At 43.1% G+C, this 20149-nt stretch overlaps 1 protein-coding gene across 3 annotated transcripts; it reads left to right on the forward strand.

Moving 5' to 3' along the window:
* The first annotated feature begins 11 nt into the window (after positions 1-11).
* prtfdc1a (phosphoribosyl transferase domain containing 1a) lies at positions 12-17321 on the forward strand. Of its 3 annotated transcripts, XM_023823573.2 has the most exons (9): positions 12-128; positions 2830-2936; positions 3968-4151; positions 10979-11044; positions 13835-13852; positions 15033-15115; positions 15322-15368; positions 15601-15677; positions 16963-17321. In XM_023823573.2, exons 1-9 carry the CDS (start codon positions 87-89, stop codon positions 17008-17010), a joined length of 672 nt encoding a protein of 223 aa, XP_023679341.1. In that variant the 5' UTR covers positions 12-86; the 3' UTR covers positions 17011-17321. The 3 variants fall into 3 exon arrangements, with proteins under 3 accessions (XP_023679341.1, XP_023679340.1, XP_023679342.1); XM_023823572.2 differs by having other exon boundaries at positions 15601-17321; XM_023823574.2 differs by lacking the exon at positions 13835-13852 and having other exon boundaries at positions 15601-17321.
* The last annotated feature ends 2828 nt before the right edge of the window (positions 17322-20149 follow it).

Here is a 20149-nt window from a genome sequence, read left to right on the forward strand (position 1 = left end):
GCACTCCTCCTCCCTCGCTTTCTTGATTTACTTTCTTCCCCTTCGATCCGCCTGAAGTCTGCAGCGGCAAGCGCAGGACCAACGGTATGGCAGACAGCGGGTCTGTGCGAGAGGACTCAAGGATCGTGGTAAATAGTTAAACCCGCGTTTAAACATGTGCCTAGTCACGTATTAATTACAGAAAACAAGAAAAGTAACACTTTGATATGTTATTATTATGGGCCTATTCATGTAATGAAAGGCCCATATTGTTCTTCACCTAGTAAATTACATTTTGCCAATTTGCGCTGAGCCTGTGAAAGGCATGGAGCTCACGTTGGGGCCAAATCGTAGGGCTTACCTTGCCGGACGGATTGACATATCGTTTGTCTCCGTACTGCTTACGGATTGCGTGCAATTCCCTCTCAAAGTGGAAAAAAAACTTTATTATTTATTATTTATTATTATTATTCTTCCGTGATTTTCGGCAATTAATGCGGGTCGTGCCGTAGCGTGCAGCCAGGCAAGCTATATATCAAAAGTGAGTCCTTCATGGTGTGAGGTGTGCTATTACTTTTCTGCGCAGAATATGTTACCATGGCGACGTTATTCACGTTAAAACACACTTAAAATCCCATAGGAATGCATTGAATGCTAACTTTTACCTAGCATTAGCCTGACTAACCATGTGAATAGTAGTAAGGCGCATCTTTTTTCATGGGAGTGAATGGCCCATTGACTTCAATGCATTTCAGTCAAAGTTTTCCCACTCGGCCAGCGTTCATACCACAGCAACAAGACTCGGTATTATACCGTAGGCCTCATCACTCAACACCTCAAGTCCAACATCTTGACCCGCACTCGTCTTTCATCCCTCGTTCTCTCCCATTGACTTTAATGCATTTCGGTCAAAGTTTTCCTACTCGGCCAGGGTTGATGCCACAGCAATAAGACTCGGTATTCAACCTCAGGCATCATCAACCAAAACCATCAGACCCCCATACTGCCCCGCACTCGTCTTTCATCCCTCGTTCTCTCCCATTGACTTCAATGCATTTCAGTCAAAGTTTTCCCACTGGCCCAGCGTTCATACCACAGCAATAAGACTCGGTATTCAACCTCAGGCCTCATCACCCAACACCCCAAGTCCAACATCTTCCCCCGCACTCGTCTTTCATCCCTCGTTCTCTCCCATTGACTTCAATGCATTTCAATCAAAGTTTTGCCAATTAGCCAGTGTTAATGCCACAGCAACAAGACTTGGTATTCAACCTCAGGCCTCATCACCAAACACCTAGCAACTGCCTAGCAACCACCTAGCAACACCTTAGCAACTACCTACAATTTCATAGCAACACCTTAGCAAACATCTAGCTATGCCTAGCAACCAGCTACTGAGCCCATAGCAACACCTTCTGACAACATAGCAACCACCTAGCAACACCTTAGCAACCACCTACAATTGCATAGCAACACCATAGCAACCATCTAGCTATGCCTAGCAACCAGCTACTGAGACCATAGCAACGCCTTCTGACATCATAGCAACCCACTTGCAGCACCTAGCAACCACCTAGCAACACCTTAGCAACCACCTAGAATTGCATAGCAACACCATAGCAACCATCTAGCTATGCCTAGCAACCAGCTACTGAGACCATAGCAATGCCTTCTGACGCCATAGCAACCACCTTGCAGCACCTAGCAACCACCTAGCAACACCATAGCAACCACCAAAAAATGCATAGCAACACCATAGCAACCATTTAACTATGTCTAGCAACCACCTACTTAGACCATAGCAAGGCCTTCTGATGCCATAGCAAACACATTGCAGCACCTAGCAACCACCATGCAACACCATAGCAACCATGTAGCAACGCCTAGCAACCAGTTTCCAACACCATTGCAATGCATAATAACAACATTGCAACCACCTAGCAATGCCTAGCGGCACTACAGCAACCGCCTAGCAGCACCATAGCACCAAACTAGCAACATCATAGCAATCACCTAGCACTGCACAGACCAGCCACTTTATTAGTAGCACAAGCTCTTACACGGTCAGCAGAATAGGCCCATCTCAAAATTTCTTCAGGAATTTTCGTTTCTAGTTATTATCTACAATCGGTGTGCGCACTTGGTGTTCGGGTTCGTACGGCTACGCTTGTTATCTGTGCATAATGGGTAACGTGTGGTTATTCAGCTGATAGTAATACTGCCCCATTGAACAAGTCATACACCCTTAGGGATCCTACGAAAGATATCGGTGATTAAAATAAGTATTATTAAATGAATATGATATTTTGCGCCAAAGAATTTTCTTTAGGTGTACAGCAAAAAAATCATCAAGAACAATTTAACCACAGGAACATAATGAATTTCACATGCATCTTGTCTTATAAGATGTTATTCAACATTATGACAATAAATGACTTTTCAAAACGCAAAGCATGTCTGAAGCACTTTGTGATACGCTTCAACAATTCAAGGAGGTCGTGGACCAGGAGGGGACACATCTCAGCTGAATTATTTTGCCTTTCAAATGTTTGGTCCATACTCCAGATTCAGTCACGGCTCAAGGTTCAGCCCTCAAAGTTCACGGAAAGTGTTAGTTATTTCTGTAGTCTACTCAGTTTTTGACCTCTTCGGTGAAGTAATTAATTGGACCGTTGATGTAGAGGCTTTTGCCAGGGGCAGATTGTGACGAGACTAGATCTTTGATCTTTTAGCAGCAATAAGCTGTATTATATTACAAAATATTCATCTCCTTCAGAAATACAGTACATGCCAGTGTTTTTATATACCTCCTTTGGCCTTTCCATTTATGATTGGTTCTTTGATTTACAGATTGAAGATGATTGGCCGGGATACAGCTTAGACCTGTTTACTTACCCAGAACACTACTGTGGAGATATAGAAAGTGTCTATATCCCACACGGAATCATCATGGACCGGTAACAACTCCTTCGTGTCAGTGAAAATTTTTTAAAAAGCAGCATGGTCTCTGATTATGGATCAAATTCAAGTAAGGCTCAATACTCATTTGAGAACTGAATAGTCAGTTTGATGCTTCAAAGTGGCTTCAAATGGACACAATACAGAAAGGAACTCCTGTAAAATCAATGGAACTTTTTTTAAATACTGGTTAAATAACACTTCTAAGTACACATCAGCAACTGTTTGAATTCCTTTGAGCAATTATATGTGTTTAGTATAATGTATGTCGGAAAGTATAACTATAATACCATATATTCATGTAGAGTAATTTTAACCTTAAAACAATAAAAAATTACTTTGAGTATCAGCTCTCTATTGTGCGCTTATGTGTTTTTGAGGGTATAGTTGCATTTAGCTTTGATTTTATATGGTTTTAATGACCTGTACAATATAATGCGGTGTTAAATATGTCAGTGTTAAATTTCAGAGTGTTAAATGCCCTATAAAACAGAGATGACTCAAGTGTTAACATGTCAGTGTGTCACAAACAAAAGCTATATCAAGTCTTTAGGCACAGCCCAAAAGCAAAGTTTTGTGTCTGTAGGGTGTTGGGGTGTGTGGGTGTGTTCCCTTTCTCTTATGGCTCAGCTAAGCAAGATTTTGAGATATTTGCTCATGGAAATAATTGATATTTTTCTTTGTCAGACATTTTACCCCACCCATTTCTGTAACTTTTGAAATCTGCTCACCCGTTAAACACAAGGGAGCTTCCAAGAACAGCCAAAAGTTTATCCTCAGCTGGCTGAAACCACGGCTGTCCTAGATGTTCATCACTACTGGCCCTTGCCCTTCTTCTGACACATGTTGCTTAATACTACAAGCCGTTGTCTTTCTGATAGACATTCCATGCACATTTCAGCTGCATTTCCTTAAGTAGAGTAACATGACTTCCTGATTAGGTTATGTTTACTGTGTTGGAATCTTGGTGGATTAGGGCAGAGAGGACCTTTTTTCAGGCACAGCCTAGTTTGACTTTTCATTTTTTCAGGACCGAACGGCTTGCCAGGAACATCATGGACGACCTGGGGGACCATGACATCGTGGTGCTGTGTGTGTTGAAAGGGGGTTACAAGTTCTGTGCCGACCTGGTAGAGTTCATCAAGGGCCTGAGCCGCAATTCCAGCAAATCCCTCCTCATGAGAGTGGACTTCATCAGGCTAAAGAGCTACTTAGTGAGTATGGGGTCCTGCCACATTTTCCTTTTTTGGGTGTTCACAAATGTGCCTGATAGTTTTTTTTTTTCATTGAGTCCCCCATGAATATCAAGTAAAAACACAATGCTTAAGGGCTGAAATAAACATGTAAATGTTCAGAGAAGTAACCTAGTTTGTGGGTAATGGGTCTTGTTGGTCTTTTGCTACCTAACACAGCCAGTGCCATTATCAATCATCCATTTTGAGCCAAACACTGTAACTTCAGTTCAAGCATGTTGAGACAGGCTGGCTGATTCCTGCTTGGAAAGGATTTTCCGATGCTATAAATTGAGACTTGGAGCAGCAGAGATTATAATTTACCCTGAAACCATCAGCCCACAAGCAGGAATATGTTTTGGTTGACTATTAACGAGTGTGTGTGTGTTTGTGTGTGTGTGTGTGTGTGTGTGTGTAATAATATTTTATAGTTTGTGTTTGTGATTTTTCCCGTTCTACTGCACAGTCTTCACTAACAGGAAGTCATTCATGGGAAAATGAGGTGAGACCAACTGGATTGGTCAAATTAATTTCCAGTCTGCTCAGGTTTGACTACATGATCAATTAAGATACTGCAATAGTTCAACAGTCACCTGGATGAGAGAAACGTCCAGGGAAACTTGTAAGTGATCCTCTGGGCGTCCTACATGAGTCTCCCATCTGTTTCCACCTCAGCATAGTCCATGCTCAGTGCTGCCCTCTGGGGGATGCCCACACTCTCGGGTAAACCTTCTCCGCCCCAAGCCAACGTGTCTGGTCATGTGATGTTGCTGGACCCCATTGCTTCGACACTCGTGTACAAGCGTAACTAAAAGCTTTTCATGGTCACTTTGATGCCTCCACCCAAGCCAGTGTGTAGCACATAACGAGTTTGGCTTTAATTAGTCATCCCTTATGCTGCCTGTCAGCCACAGAAATCCAGTCTGAAAAGCACAGACTCAACATTCAGAGTAATACATTACCATATTTCCAACCTTAGCTTAAGGATAGTCACTTTTGTGGCCTATCAACCATCATATAAACTGAATGTATATAATATGTGATTATGATGATGCCCAAAAGTAGTATGATACCAGTAGAACAGGTACTGAAATTACGAATTATGGTTAAAAATGAAATTACAGCTTCAGGTATAAAAATGGAGGAAAAATGGAACAATACAGATGAAAGTGACATTCTACAGATTGATTTTTGAATATTCCTCGTACGTGTGTCTGATCCTTTCCAAATGTTTTGTGTCACTAAGCCTGTAATGAAATACTCCTGCCAGCAGGTGGCAATGTTGTAAGACTTTAGTAATCAGAAAGCAGCCCGGTACTATTCGTATTGTGATGAATTGTTTACAAGTTCATACCAGCCTCTTTGGTAAATATAATATACTGATGGCTGTATTTGCGGGTTATTCTGTGTGAGTTACTGGAAAGGCTCTTAGCTGAATAAGATTGGGGGCAGCCGGTATCAGAGTGGTTAAAGATATAGGGTGCCCCCATATTTAAGCAGGATTCATAATGGATAAAGATTAGGAGTTAAGCAGCTAATGTGTATATACCTCTGCAAATTTACCACTCTTTTCACTTTCTGCGTGAAGTCACGTGATCAGCACTTTCTTTAAGCGCGCTTTGAATGGACGCTTGAACAATGCGCGACTGATGGCTGCACTCTAATAATACAATTATACATACTCTTCATCAGTTTTATGTGATGTGAGTCGGGGACATTGATTGTTTCTGGTCCTTCATCAACATTATCGCGACGTTATTCTAGAGATCGTGTGCGGAGCACTCGGCGAAAACTTTGCATCGTTTTTCTTAGTTGCGTCGTATTCGATCAGTAAGTAAAATAAGACCTTTATTCTGGTGCCGTAATCCATTATCCTCCCCAAAAATGAACTGTACCAGGACATACAAACACAGGGGAGGGCGCTTTTGCCAAGCTTCGTGTTTTGTTAGTACAGCCGGTCCGTACACACCCAGTTTGGCCGCTGCGCGGTTGAGGATCTCCCATCCAAAGGGCTGGAGCCTTGAATGTAATGGTTAGGGGGGAGCGATCCCACGCCAGCTCCACTGTGTTTTCCTGTGGCTTTGCGCTTGTGTCCGTTTACCGGCGCTTTCCACCAATGCATGTCCCCCCCAACCCTGGATGAAGGACTTTGAAATTTTCCAGCACGTCGAGCCTCTGCCAGTTTGGCCAGGTGGAATATAAACTCCATCCAAAGGAAATCTGACCTACAACAAAGTTAACAAGACGAGTGTTTGCATGGCAAATGTCTTCGGAGAGCCCTTTATATGCAGAAGCCCAAGCAGCAGACACTTGAATTTAAAGCTGGTGTTTAGGAAACACCCTGACTCTTCATAAGCTCCTATATCAAGTAGCCAACTTATTGATGTTAGGAATGGAAGAATACAAAGAAGCCCGAAGAAGAATAATTTTTGTAGCTCTGTTTCCTTTCTGATGGTTAGGTTCACAGCAATCAGCCTATGCTTGGTTCTGACTCAAGATGTACATGATTGTGGCTACATGCCCTTTCTTGTTTTTGCTTGTTTTATCTAGTGTATTTTTGTGTAATTTAAAGGCTTATTGCATAATGTATTGCCCCATTTACAGAAATTTGGGTTGTCGGTCATTATTTGCGGCTTGTAACGTGATGCAATATAACTTGTAGCCTGTTGGACAGCGGTGGCCAATCTTATCCGCAAAGGGCCGGTGTGTGTGCAGGTTTTTGGGATAACCTTTAGGTCAGCCGTTCAAACCCAGGTGTGAGGACTCTTCAGCCAATCAGTCCTCTAATTAATAATCTAATTACGGAGCTGCAGCGAAAACCCGCATACACAGCGGCCCTTTCTGGATAAGATTGGCCACCCCTGCTGTTGGAGATTTAAAGTTTTCTTTCCAGAACTAGCTTGTGGGAGATTAATTTGCTGGTGTCGGGTCGCTGGTATTTGGTGCTGAGAGAATGTTCCAGCATGATATAAAGCCTCAACAATCTGAGGTATTAAAGAGGAGCTTCATTTCTATATGTGCCAAAGCTAAAGCAAAATGTTGAAGTCTAATTGTCTCTGGTCCCTTACCAATTCTCTGTAGAGGGGATGTAAACTATAGCAGGCTACTCTCCCTAATCCACTGGTTGGAGAGTTGGTGTGCATCTCGCACATAACCTTTATTGATAAGTGAGACCTTTTTTGGGAATGGTTTGGCTTTTATAAACGGGATGGTCTCCATCATAATGGGATTGGATCATTTATGCTATCTCAAAACATAGCAAATAGTTTACCTGCCCAACTTCTGAGAGCACCACCCAAGCCTCAGCCTTGAGAGCTTAGATAAACATTTTATAGATTTCTTTAACAATAAAATTACAAACATTCGTCTTCAAACATGTTCAAATAGCTCACAAATAACTCTGATGAAACACAATGTGTACCAACCCTTATTGTTTTTGAATTATTCAAGGAACAGGAGTTTAAAATATATATATATAGCTAAAACCAAACCAACCACTTGTCTCCTGGACCCAATCTCCACTAAACGCCTTAAAAAATCCCTAGGAGTTCAGGCAAGACCTATAACTGCCATAATGAATGTGTCCCTGTCTTTTGGCGATGTGCCTGACCGTTTTAAAGTAGTAGTAATCGGACCACTACTGAAGAAGCCAAGTTTGGATCCACAGGAGCTCAATTACAGACCAGTCTCTAATGTACCATTTTTGTCCAAAGTTCTGGAGAAGAGAGTTGCTGTTCAACTTCAGTCATAATTGGAGACACACAACATACTGGATATATTCCAGTCAGGCTTCCACGAGCCACACAGCACTGAAGCTGTCTTAACTAAAGTTGTGAATGACATAACAATGGCAACTGATGGTTTTGAAGTGATTTAAATCCTATTTGACTAATCCATATTAATTATATATATGCATATGTTCAAGTGTCAAATAACTGTACTCTGTCATCAATGTCACCCACTCAAATATGGAGTACCGCAGCGATCAGTTCCTGGTCCTTTGTTTTTTCTGTGCATGCCTCCATTAGGTAACTTAATGAGAAAACATGTTAATAATGTTAATTATCAGTCCTACGCTGACAATACCCAAATATACACTTCAGTTATGCCTAATGACACCACAACTATTGTCACTTTAGCTCATTGCTTTAGTGACGTAAGGACCTGGGTGAGTGAAAAGTTTTATCACTAAATGCGCAAAAAACCAAGGTATTTGGAGGCAAGTCTGCAGATAGGAATGCTAATCTCCTCACTCCGCTCCAAGATGCTGAACTTTTCCCTCAGCAGCTCAGCCCGTAACCTAAGCGTCACCTTAGATACCAGCCTCTCATTCAAATCACATGTGGATGCAGTATTGAAGGTGTGACTCCTACAGCTACATAACATTGCCAGACTATGATGAATCCTTACTATTCATGACACTGAGAAATTGATACATGCCTTTGTATACAGCAAGCTAGGCTACTGTAATGCTCTGAACATTAAACACCTTGCAGGGTATTAAAAAAGCAGCAGCAAGTTTGAACACATAACTGCTGCTCTTAGTTCCCTGCACTGGCTTCCTGTTATGTTCAGAACCAACTTTAAAGTTCTCCTACTTGTATATAAGGCACTTAATGATCTAGCACCTGCCTACCTAACATAATTACTTCAAGTTAACAAGCCACATCGTCCACTCAGATCACAGAATGCAAGTGTCCTTGTCATTCCACATATAGATGACAGAAGTGACAGTTGGAATTAGAGAATTCTGCCGAGGGCCCCTATATTGTGAAATGGTTTGCCAACCTATGTTCAGGATGCTGAATCGGTCTCAGTCTTGAAATCTCGACTGAAAACCTGTTACTTCCATTTACCTTACCTGCGACTTAATGCATAACACACCATAACCATGGCTGCTGGTGCTGCTGTACATGCCATTTATATGCACGATGCTCGTTGATTAATGTCAGGGTCATCACCCGTCTGCCCCTGCCCTTCGTGTCTCTATCCCATTTGGCCAGCAGGTGTCGCTGGCCATCCTGCCTTTTCACTCCCTTTCTAACCCTTGTGTGTTCCATTGCTCCCCACCCTATTGTATGGCTCAAGGGGTTGAGTACGGGGCACAGATGTGGTCGCCTTATAGTCATGGGTTCAGAACGAGCTTTGCCCATTTTGTTTATTTATAAGGTTTTTGCTGGTCCTAGTGTGTGTTGCAGTTATTTTGCTTCCCTGTTTGATTTGCCCTGCTTGTGTCCTTTTTGATTTTGGGTTTTGTGTAGTGTAGTCAGCCCTCTGTGTTATGTGTCCTAGTTCTAATTTTGGTGTATATTAAGGTTCCTTAGTTTCATGCTCATTTAAATGTAATCTGCCCCGCCTGTTCCTTGTTGTCCCAAGTCCTTTTTGATTTGTTTGATTATACTTTGCACGTCTTCGTTGTTTGCCCTGGTGATCCTGTGCATTTAAGTGCCTGCCTGTGTTCAGTTCCTTAGTGAGTCATTGAGTCTGTGCTGTTCTTGTGTGTGCTCAGTAGCTATGTGCTGCTCTGTTTAGTTTCTAGGTCTGCTCCCTGTGTTACTCAATTCCGAGTCTTTGCTCATTTTAGTTGTGTTTAGATTCTTGGTTTTTAGTTAATTGCTTATTTTTCCATTTGTTTTCTGACCCCTCCTGGTCCATTTGTTTTAACATATTTTCCCTGCTGTGTTTTTAGTTATATTACATAAACCCTTTTTGTGTTGGATCATCGCCTTCTTCCTGCCTGTACCATGCCCCCCTGTCGTGTACTAATGCATGATCTGACCACCCATGCTCTCTGCCTCCCTTCCCACATGTCTGGATGGTGCTCAGGGTGGGCACCATCTGAGCCGGAGCCCTGGTTTAGTCACACGGAGGGGTGACATCATGCATGTGACTTACAAAATGACTTACATTGTGGGTGCAGACTACAGTCTGTTACCCTACACAGGCCGACGTGGAGAACTGACTCATTGATGGCTTTGAGCTTGATCATAGGTTACACCTTGCTTTTAGCAAGCAAGCCCACTCTCTTTTTCAACAATGTTAGCATGCCTGGGAGCGTTGGGCAGCCAGTTGTCCTTGGACCCCCCCAGGGTTTTTATTTTCTCCCTACTTGGGAGTTTTTGGTTCTTCTTCTCTGTCATCTAGTTTTCTTTCTTTCATTTCTTTGTCCTCCATTTGTCCTGTTTCTGTAGTATTCTCTTTTAATGGTGTTGTACCAGAACAGTCCCATGTAATGTGCATTGGAGAGACTTGTAAAAGGTGCTACATAAAAATGAATTGAAATGGCATGTGGGACAGGCAAATGAAAGTTAGCTGCCAAGCACTGAGCTTGTTTTTTCTTTGAAGCATGAGCCTCTTACTTGTAACACCAGTCCTTGGAAAACCCTCTACGATTCCATGTGGTTTTATGAGTCGGCATTCTGGAAGACTCCTGTAATGTCCCAGGAGACGTGGGCTGTCCGTTCAAGGCTGTCCCTCACCGTTGGCGGAACACAAAACTGCTTCTTGGAAGAAAGCGGGCCGCGCCTTTGTTCAGAGAAACCCAGCTAATCTGGCTGGGTAGATCTTATCCGAGGGGAAATTCTGAGATCTGGGAATCCCTCTGGGAGCGTGAGGGACAGAACAGAAATTTGACAATGACATAGAAAGGCCATCTAGCCATATTTCATACTGGCCTGGGCTAAGCAAGTGTTTTGCATTAACAACATTTGCAATCGCAAAACAGAGCTTCGAGACCGATTGGACGGAAGGGCTTTCTCCTGTGTCGTCTTTTAAAGCCTTTTGTTTTTCTCACATTCCTCTCGCTCCAGAATGACCAGTCCACAGAAGACCTCCATATCCTTGGAGGAGAGGACCTGTCTGTTCTCAGTGGGAAGGTACGTACCCCCGCCCCCTTAGCAGCAAGGCAGGATCTCTGCCAACCAGCATAGGAATTCCTGGATGGATCGGAAGAGCCGGTGTGTTTTGGTTGGAGTGGCTCTCCTTCTCGATTTCAAGACCATGAGGCAGCTAACTAAACATTTCAAGAATCCTTCACCGCGGTCATGTTTTGTGGGGTAAATCCTATGGGATTTTTTTAAAACTTGCATTGTTTTAACATGACTTTTCAGTTATTTGTTTTGCTCGACCTGAATTAAGCACAATCAGTGAACCAAAGTACTCCTGAAAAACATTTTCTGTTTTTTGTTATTGATAAATTGTCAGTGATTTTGTGGCCAGGTGTAATTTCCCGAATGACCACCTGATCATTTTGCTCATGGGAGTTTGATTGGTTCAGAGATCCCCTGCAGTCTGATTGGTTATCTCTCTGAAACAATCATTTCTCCTTCTGCCCCAGAACATTTTTGTGTAAGTAAAACTCACACGGGCGATTATTTTATTCAGCTCACTGAGCACATGCATGCACTAGATGAGTGTGCCCAGCAGGGCGACAGTAACGGGCTAACAGGCTGCTGTCTACGAATTGTGACTGACTGTTTTTGAGAAGGCACTGTAAGTACTTCCACTTTCTGTGGTGTAATTTGAGACTTACCCAGACTATATGACTACAGCCTGGCCTGAAAAGATATCCACAGAAGCACGGACAACGCTCAGAGCTGCCAAGTTAATGCATTTTGCTATGTCACCCGTTGTAGTTGCATACTTGTGACACAAGGGGGCGATGCCTGGCACTGACACTTGTGCTCCATGGGGTGGCAGACAGTAGATGGCCGACACCATTCAGTGGCTAGGCAGTGGCATGTGAGCATCTGTTAGTGACTTAATGGGGAATGCAGCCATGGGGAGGATCACAGGACAGACGAGTCAGCGATGAGATGTGCTTCCACGATACCTCTCCATGAGCATCGTTTAGCCCCCAGCTGGGGGCGTGATGTGACAGAAGGGTGCGTCGACAGCCTGGCTGTAACCTCTAGGTGGGTGTAGCCTGTTAGTTTAGGGTTCAGTTTATTGCTAATCTGAAAGATCCACGACAGTGAGAGGAGGTTGCCCCAGTCACCCACCAGGACAGTGAGAGGAGGTTGCCCCAGTCACCCACCAGGACAGTGAGAGGAGGTTGCCCCAGTCACCCACCCGGACAGTGAGAGGAGGTTGCCCCAGTCACCCACCAGGACAGTGAGAGGAGGTTGCCCCAGTCACCCACCTGGACAGTGAGAGGAGGTTGCCCCAGTCACCCACCAGGACAGTGAGAGGAGGTTGCCCCAGTCACCCACCAGGACAGTGAGAGGAGGTTGTCCCAGTCACCCACCAGGACAGTGAGAGGAGGTTGTCCCAGTCACCCACCTGGACAGTGAGAGGAGGTTGCCCCAGTCACCCACCAGGAGAGTGAGAGGAGGTTGCCCCAGTCACCCACCAGGACAGTGATGGGGTTTGGACTGGTTGGGGTTTATTCAAGAGGAGGCGATCCATTCTGTCATCTTCACTGCCCCTTCTTCCTGCCACAAAGGAATCTGGATATTTAAATAACAATTTACTGAGTAATAAATGTTATCGGACGATCACTGAGCTCAGGAGAGCTGCCATGCTGATGGGTCTTTCGCCAGCCTGTTTTATGGTTGTGAAGTCTTGCCCAGGCTGGTATCTAGATGGATGTCAGCTGGATCCTCCTGCTTTTCAGGCCACTATTGTGAAGAATTGAGTTTTCTGAGAAATGGGAGCGGCTCAGTTCCTGGGAGACAGACACCAGGATTCCTGAGGATGTGACACTGCATTCCTAGGTCCGGGGTCAATAAACGTGATACTTGCCGTTTCTGGCTGTGTGGCCCTGGGGTGCGGAGGGCAAGAAGAATAGCCCTCTGTTCCCTGTTAAGGGGGGCAGCCGCGGTCTGGAGCCTTGTGATGAAACTGGGAAACGGCTTAAAATTAAGAGCCATGGCAACGGCTCTCGGCCTCAAAACAACGTCTTTTTTTGTTAGCACTGGGCAATTCATTGTTGCTGTTCATATTAATGGCCACAGCCTGAATTGAGGGATTGAGGCATCACCCAGCCTTTAGATCATCAAAGCACGTCCACCTCATCTGTGGCTTCATCCCCTCCCAGCTTCAGTTCTGTGGTCAGAAGCTGGCCTGCTTCACCCACCTGAGCTGAACCACTCAGAGGAGGAGGCTGTCCCCTGGAGTTCACACTCTCGAAATTTCCCTACAGAACCACCTCAGGAATGGAACTGACGCTATCAGATTCCAAGGTGAAACACTCCTTTCATGGTTAATTGGGCCCCCCGAGAAGACATAGTGTGCAACAGTGCCTGTAGCTGAAGTTTAATAACAATCATAAACTGTGATGTCATCTGCATCCAGTAAACAGCATGAGCCAATCAGCTAAATGTCCTGCGATTGTTTTTCTATGGTGTGAAAACTGCAAGCTTTTAGTCACGATGACATCGCCCCCAAGTGTGAAACTGCACTGCCTCATCACCATCAAGGAATGTTCTACAGTGGTGGTGCCAGAAATCCCAGCTTTTGGAGAAAATTGAGTTCTGCATGGTGCCTGGATAAGAAAAATCTATTCAGGACCTTTTTGGGTGCCGGTGGTTGTTTTACTCTGAAGATGCTGATATCTCATGCATGCCTATAGTGACAACAACATTAACTGAATTAGTTATTGATTTTAATGTGTAAGAAATCATTTTTGTTGTCCCCTTTTTATGTTATTCTGCCATCCAACGAAGAACGTCTTGATTGTAGAGGTAAGAGGCACCAAATGTATTTTTTGATTGATATACAATGTGTAGATCCTTTTTTCAAACGGCAGAGCTTTAGATGAAGTGTTCATAGTTCCACACCAAACTGTGAATGTTGCTGTCAGACATTAAGACGGTGGACCTGTCCCCCAATAGTTCAGGATGAGTACAGATGCATTTGGGGTCATTTTTGTGGCTCGAAGCCTTTTTTTAATTACATCTTTCTGGGAGGTTCTCTCTTGTTCAACATAAAATCAATATGGCTCTTTATCTGCTCCCCTTGTCACAATGAATTACATAATTGACCACTCTTAGGAGCATAAAGTAACAGAGAGAGTTTTATGGTTGTTTTGTTTTATAAGTGTAGCTTTTATATACAAAGGGATTAAGAGGAATTTCTCTGAGGAAGTAGGTCTCATTAAAACATGACAAATGATTTTGTTTTAAGGGTCAGCCATTAAACTGTGTTGTGATTCATTTGAACACTGAGTTAAAAGACAATTACTCGGAAGTTATGCTTGACCTAGTTCTTATGTTGTGATTATACTACCTAGAGATGCATTGCTCTCATTTCAGTGATGATAACAACATTAAAATCCCTCGAGCTGATTGCAGTCTGAAACTTTTACAGACGCATTTCAAAGGTCGTGGAAATGCATGAGGCCTGCCCCCCCCCCCGGCCCCCTTTGCTTACTCATTAAATGCAGAGCAGTGTGTTTGCTTGATGTAATATTGAGCTGAGTGAAATTATACAGCCTGTTTTTACGGAAAAGAAGGATTCCGTTGTGCGAGGTTAGAGTTCTGAATCATATGCAGTAAGAAGGGGAAAAAACAGTCAGATTAGCCGAGAAATAAATGAAAACAGATAAGTGACATGGGGGGAAAGTCGTTAAATCTTATAACAATGTTAATCTAATAAAGAAGTGATTTGACTATCTGTAACCTCAACGGTCTCTCCTGTGCTTGACTATTACCATCAAAGTATGGCTTCCCATGTAATAAAGCCATGTATTCCATTAAAGGGTCTCAGGATGAATCAAACACGACAAATTAAAAATGAGTACTGTGGTCTAGATATCCTTATCTGGCACTAAATGGATCAGTCGCTTGTGTTTATTCCTGCACCTTAAATCTGTAATTTGAATAGGACTATTAATTTCTAAGACGCTGCCCCATTGTCCCACAGGCCATAGTTGACACTGGAAAGACAATGAAGGCTCTTCTGGAGCATGTGGAGACCTTCAGGCCCAAGATGGTGAAGGTCGCTGGGTAAGATGGCACCATCTGGCTCCTGGGAGATTCCCTGCAAATGACAGAGTCCCCTCATTTTTCATTCCAGAGAGATATCTGACATTAGTGTGACAGGGACCTATTATCCCATTACAAACAATTTTCAATGTGTATTTACGCACAAGGGTGGAAGAGACCATTCAGGGGGGTGAGAGTTTTGAGGGCTCTGCTGTTTCTTTTTTCAGTTTATTGGTGAAGCGGGTGCCAAATGGACTAGGGACCCCCCCAGACTGTACGTAGTGAATCCATCCCTAATCACACTAACCCTTAATTATATGCCAAGTAAATAACATTTACAACCCCCCCCCCCCCACCGAAAATAAGCTGCTCCAAATTAAAAAAAATCACTGTAACAAGTTACTCTTTATTTAAAACAGTGTTCTCCAAGAATGCTGTGGAATTCATCTAGTTTTTACATCACTGTCTGTAAATTTGAGTATTCACTTGCCTTCTGTTTTCTCCAGATGTTGGATTTGAAATCCCGAATCGTTTTGTTGTTGGTTACGCTTTGGACTACAACGAGTACTTCCGAGACCTCAATGTAAGACATCACACGCCACATGATGTCAACGCCAGCCACTCCGTGTGGGATTTAAGAGGATGATGGTGGTTTTGCAGACCATAACTAAAAAGTGTAGTGCTTCAGTATGAGATCCACAGTTTATTTATTAGTTCATTTCCTATTTATTTAATAAAAGCCATATGCAGCCATATGTTTGTAAATGTGAGAGTATTTTATCTAGAATTCCACTGGTGTGAATTTTGTTTCCCGTAGATACAGGATGTTTGGCTTTCTTTGTAATTACATAATGGCCGGTTGAAGTTTGTTGCCCGGTTTTCCCAGACTTGCTGTTTAGTGTTGATTTAGGATATTGGAAAGATGACGACTCTGGGATGTTACTGATTTCAGTTGGACATTTCTCTTCCTCGGCGGAAGGATGACAAAAGCTAACGTTAAATATTGTTGGGATCATATCATTTATACAAGATGCTGTATAGGGTATAGCAGGCTGACTCGCGTGTTTGTACTTGCTGGTGAAGATCTACCTCTATGTCTTACATGCAAAAATCCTTTAACTGTTGAAGACATTTCATAGTACTGTCATTCTTTTAACTCCCTTAGGCAAATATATCATTTTATTGACTCTCTAATAGAGGTTTTTAGTAAAGTCAAGCCAGAGGCTTTATTTAGGCTTTTTATCAAAAGCTAATATCAAGCATCTTATTTAGATAATTTAGATCTGTTTTTACTGTTTTAGTGTTTTTGGATTTTTTCATCTGTTTTAATATTCCTATACCTTTGCCATAAATGGTGTTAAGTCAACATAACTAACATAATTATCTCCTGGGCCTCGATGTTGTGGGTCATGTTTTTATACAGTTGTCATCGGTGCCAAAATAAAGGTTTGAACCCTGACTCATGCCATTTTGGCATCAGATCAGTCTTTTCCTGGGCTCATTTTTCATCAGGGTACCCAGCAGAAAAATGCCCGTGTAACGTTTTGATGCTCGTGAACGTGGGTTCCAGGAGAAGATGGAGGAATCAAGTCAGGTTGAGAAAGCGAATGAGAGGGGGAATGTGAGTGAGAGACTGGGAACGAGCCAAGCTTCAAGAGTTGACCTTCCTGCCAATATCTCTTGTCAACGCTTCCCAGTAATCAGGCAAAACCGCTTTGGTGCAATGTTTCAGCGGCGCTGTAGATGATTACAGAGGATCTGACCTTCTCAGATGTTCGTCAGTCAATACAGTGTTTCGGTCAGTCAGGAGAGCCGGGTTTGACATGTTCCTGCTGCGCTCTGATTCCCCAATTTCCTTGCTCCTCTAGCACATTTGTGTCATCAGCGAGGCAGCAAAAATAAAATACAAAGTCTGAAGAGCAAAACCGATGGCCTGCTGCACGTGGACAAGGGAGGGTCCCGTACCTCTCCATCGATACGGCGAGAACGTAAGGACTGGCCACCGTTGGGCCAGCTGAGCTGCTTTACACGTCGAGATCCTCCCGGGACGTGGGCTGCTGCCTATCTGAGTCAAAGCGGGAAGCACTGCATGTAATCTGAGTCACGATTGGTCAATTAATACCTGCCAGTAGGAAACTGCGCATTAATAAATGCTCACTAACTTTGTGCCCTTCCCAGCTGTATCGGATTTTTAATGTAATAAACTGCTGTTCCTGCTTTCATATTACCTTTTGTTGTTTTTTTATTTCTCCCTCAGAAGTGATTTTCCTGTGACCTGTCTCTCTCTCACACACACACGCTCCGCCTCCTTATGTCGAAACTGGACCTTGCCTGAGAGCAGCCCGGCTCGCTTCAACATTAACCTATTTTTCTTAGTGTCCCAAAATGTAGTAAAAGATTCAAAGTGATTGGTTTAATAAAAGGCTAGTTTTATGCTATTTTTTTTTCCATTAGCTTTATTGATAATTTTCATTAGTGGCTCTGACCTGACATTCCATTTCTTGAGTGGATGAGATATTCTTACATGATGCCTTGATTTCTGTCCCGTGGCTTTTTATTTTGACTTATTTCACTTACTGTACTGCTGCTAGAGGTAAGATGTAATCCGTGAATGACTTGAAATTTTAATGCATTTTCACGGGGACATTTTGAATGAATAAGTAAGAATATTACTTGTAGTGATATTTTGATATATTTTTAAGTACTAACTTTTTGATCTCAATTTTAGTTTATTTTGTATTACATTTTTTTGGTATTTTCTTTAGCATAATGACAAATGAACATACAGAATCTTTAAGATAGTAATTATAAATACATATAATAACTTATAAAGTAGAGAGTGGTTTATTTCCCCCCCCCCACCACCACTCTGTAACTGACAGGGCTCCCCCCTTTTGATCCTGATTCAGCCCCTGCATACATGTATTCCTTCCTTCAGAAGCTCATCACCAGTTTTGTTCACATTGTCTTCTGGTTTTCATTCTTTCCATCTTCCCTGTTTCCTATGTTTTATGTATTATTCCATATAAATGATGAAGTAATGTGTTACCGCACAACTATGTGATGCACCCTTGATGTGAAAGGCACTATATAGCATCCTTTGAGCATGAATGCCTTGGAGAGTCTTTTAGTCTCCAAACCAATTTTTCTACCCTGAAATTTACATTTTATTTATTTTGATGCTTTCTTCTGAAGCAGTATATGTTTTGAAATAGTAGAATCTGATAGCCCCTGGAACAATTGTGGGTTCTGAGCCTTACTCAAGGGCCTGACAGTGAAATCACTCTGCCGACTCTAGGATTTGAACTGATGACCATCTGATCACAAGCACAGTCTCAGCCTCACACTGGCCCCAGATGTACTGATGGTGAAATCTTTGCAGGATGACCTACTATCTGTTCTCTTTTCTGGAGTTAGTAATGTAGCCTTGAGCTTTCATACAAATTCTGGCACTTTAAACGTGTCTGAAATTTGTCACGTGTTAAAAGCACTGAGCACGGATGCTTATTGTGGTTTCCTCTAATCTTAGGATGAGTCTCAACTGTGCAGCTGCATGTTTTAGTTCAGAATCACTCCCATAAATCTCAGCTTTTTATGTGTCTCTAATTTCATCCTGCAGGGATGCTTGGTTTTTGTTACCGGAATCCACAATGTATGTCAGCAGTTGTTCCAACAAATATCCTCCCGGAAATGTGAATTTGACTAATTTAACCACACAAATTAGAGTCAGTCAGAAAAATATGTGTAACTTCAGAAGTCTAATAATTTTCTCATTTCTCTGGTTTATCTCTGTGTGGTAACATTGGACATCATGTTTTGTGTGTGTGTGTGTGTAATCATTTGTTTTATTTCTCTGCTCAAGGTTGTGAATGTCCAGTATCTTTGTATTGCCCCCTACTGGTTTGGGGACACGCTGCAACAAAGCAATCAGGTATACTGTACTTCTTTTCAGCTTCCCAGAAATTGCTTGGTGCTTTATTTCTCAGCCCCCATTCCCGGGTGATTTTGCTTCCCCTCCCTCCCCCCCCCCATCCCCGTTAATGTTGGATTTATGTTAAACAAATGTTGACAGTCAGTGCTGAGGACTGTCTAGCCGCTGGTGCCCTGCCTTCCGAGTTCCGCCTGCCAACAAGGTTCTGGGTGTGCCTGGATGTCCTGCCTTTATACCCTGCTGACTCCCTTAAATGCGCCGCCGACGCACCAGCGCAGCCTGCTCATCCAGAAAAAGCTCTTCTGCATGAATTCGTGCCTGCAGGGCACAGAGCAGAGCAGCGCTGTTGCTGGAATCCTGCTTGAGTTACTCATCAGAGGTGGCACCTTGGCACTGCTAACCACATCAGGCTACTTTTATTATACCACTGAGCATTTATACACCTTTTCTCTCTGTTTGAAGTAGTTTCCATTTTTATGTTTTTGTATGCATGGCGTTATTTAACTCTTTATTTCCTGGAGGTAATTCTTCAGATTTTTTTAAGGTGGGGGGCATAAGAGGTGCTGTAATTCAGCCAACTTATTCATCAGCTGATGATAAGTTTTGAATCGATTAGTGACAGGGGAGGGGACACTTCAGGGACCAATCAGTTTTCAGCTGGGCCCAGTGTCCATGTGGCCCCTCCTCTGTACCTGCTGCTGAGTGACATTCAACATAATCAGCTACTACTTAATTCCCCAGAATAGGCTTGTTTTAACCTCTCCGCGCTCCTTTGGCTTGTGGTTCTGACTCGTCATCAGGTTTGACACAGGATCAGATCGCTTTACACAGTGCTTGAAGTGGGCCGGAACGCAGCGGAACGCAGTTCCAGAACTTCTGTATTTTCGTCTTTTGGGTTCCGCCACTTTTTTCTGCGTTCCGGTACTTATTGAAACTGATCCAACGCAGCGACAGTGGTCCGAGAAAATTAGAGTTCCTGCACTTATTTTTTCCCACTTCAAGCACTGGCTTTACACATTCATCACTGAAGCTGCCCTCCAATGGAAACAGGGAAGTGCCTGCAATCACGTAGTGGGTTCGTAAAACGACCTGAAAATGGGGGTTTCCAAATTGGAGACCAGAAC

Source organism: Paramormyrops kingsleyae, chromosome 1, assembly GCF_048594095.1.
Source record: "Paramormyrops kingsleyae isolate MSU_618 chromosome 1, PKINGS_0.4, whole genome shotgun sequence".
NCBI lineage: Eukaryota > Metazoa > Chordata > Actinopteri > Osteoglossiformes > Mormyridae > Paramormyrops > Paramormyrops kingsleyae.

Excerpts from the sequence above, each read along its gene's own strand:
- prtfdc1a (XM_023823572.2), top strand. The coding sequence starts at position 87 with ATGGCAGACAGCGGGTCTGTGCGAGAGGACTCAAGGATCGTG. Across the intron at positions 129-2,829 it reads GAGAGGACTCAAGGATCGTG|ATTGAAGATGATTGGCCGGG; the intron begins GTAAATAGTTAA and ends TTTGATTTACAG. Across the intron at positions 2,937-3,967 it reads CACGGAATCATCATGGACCG|GACCGAACGGCTTGCCAGGA; the intron begins GTAACAACTCCT and ends TCATTTTTTCAG.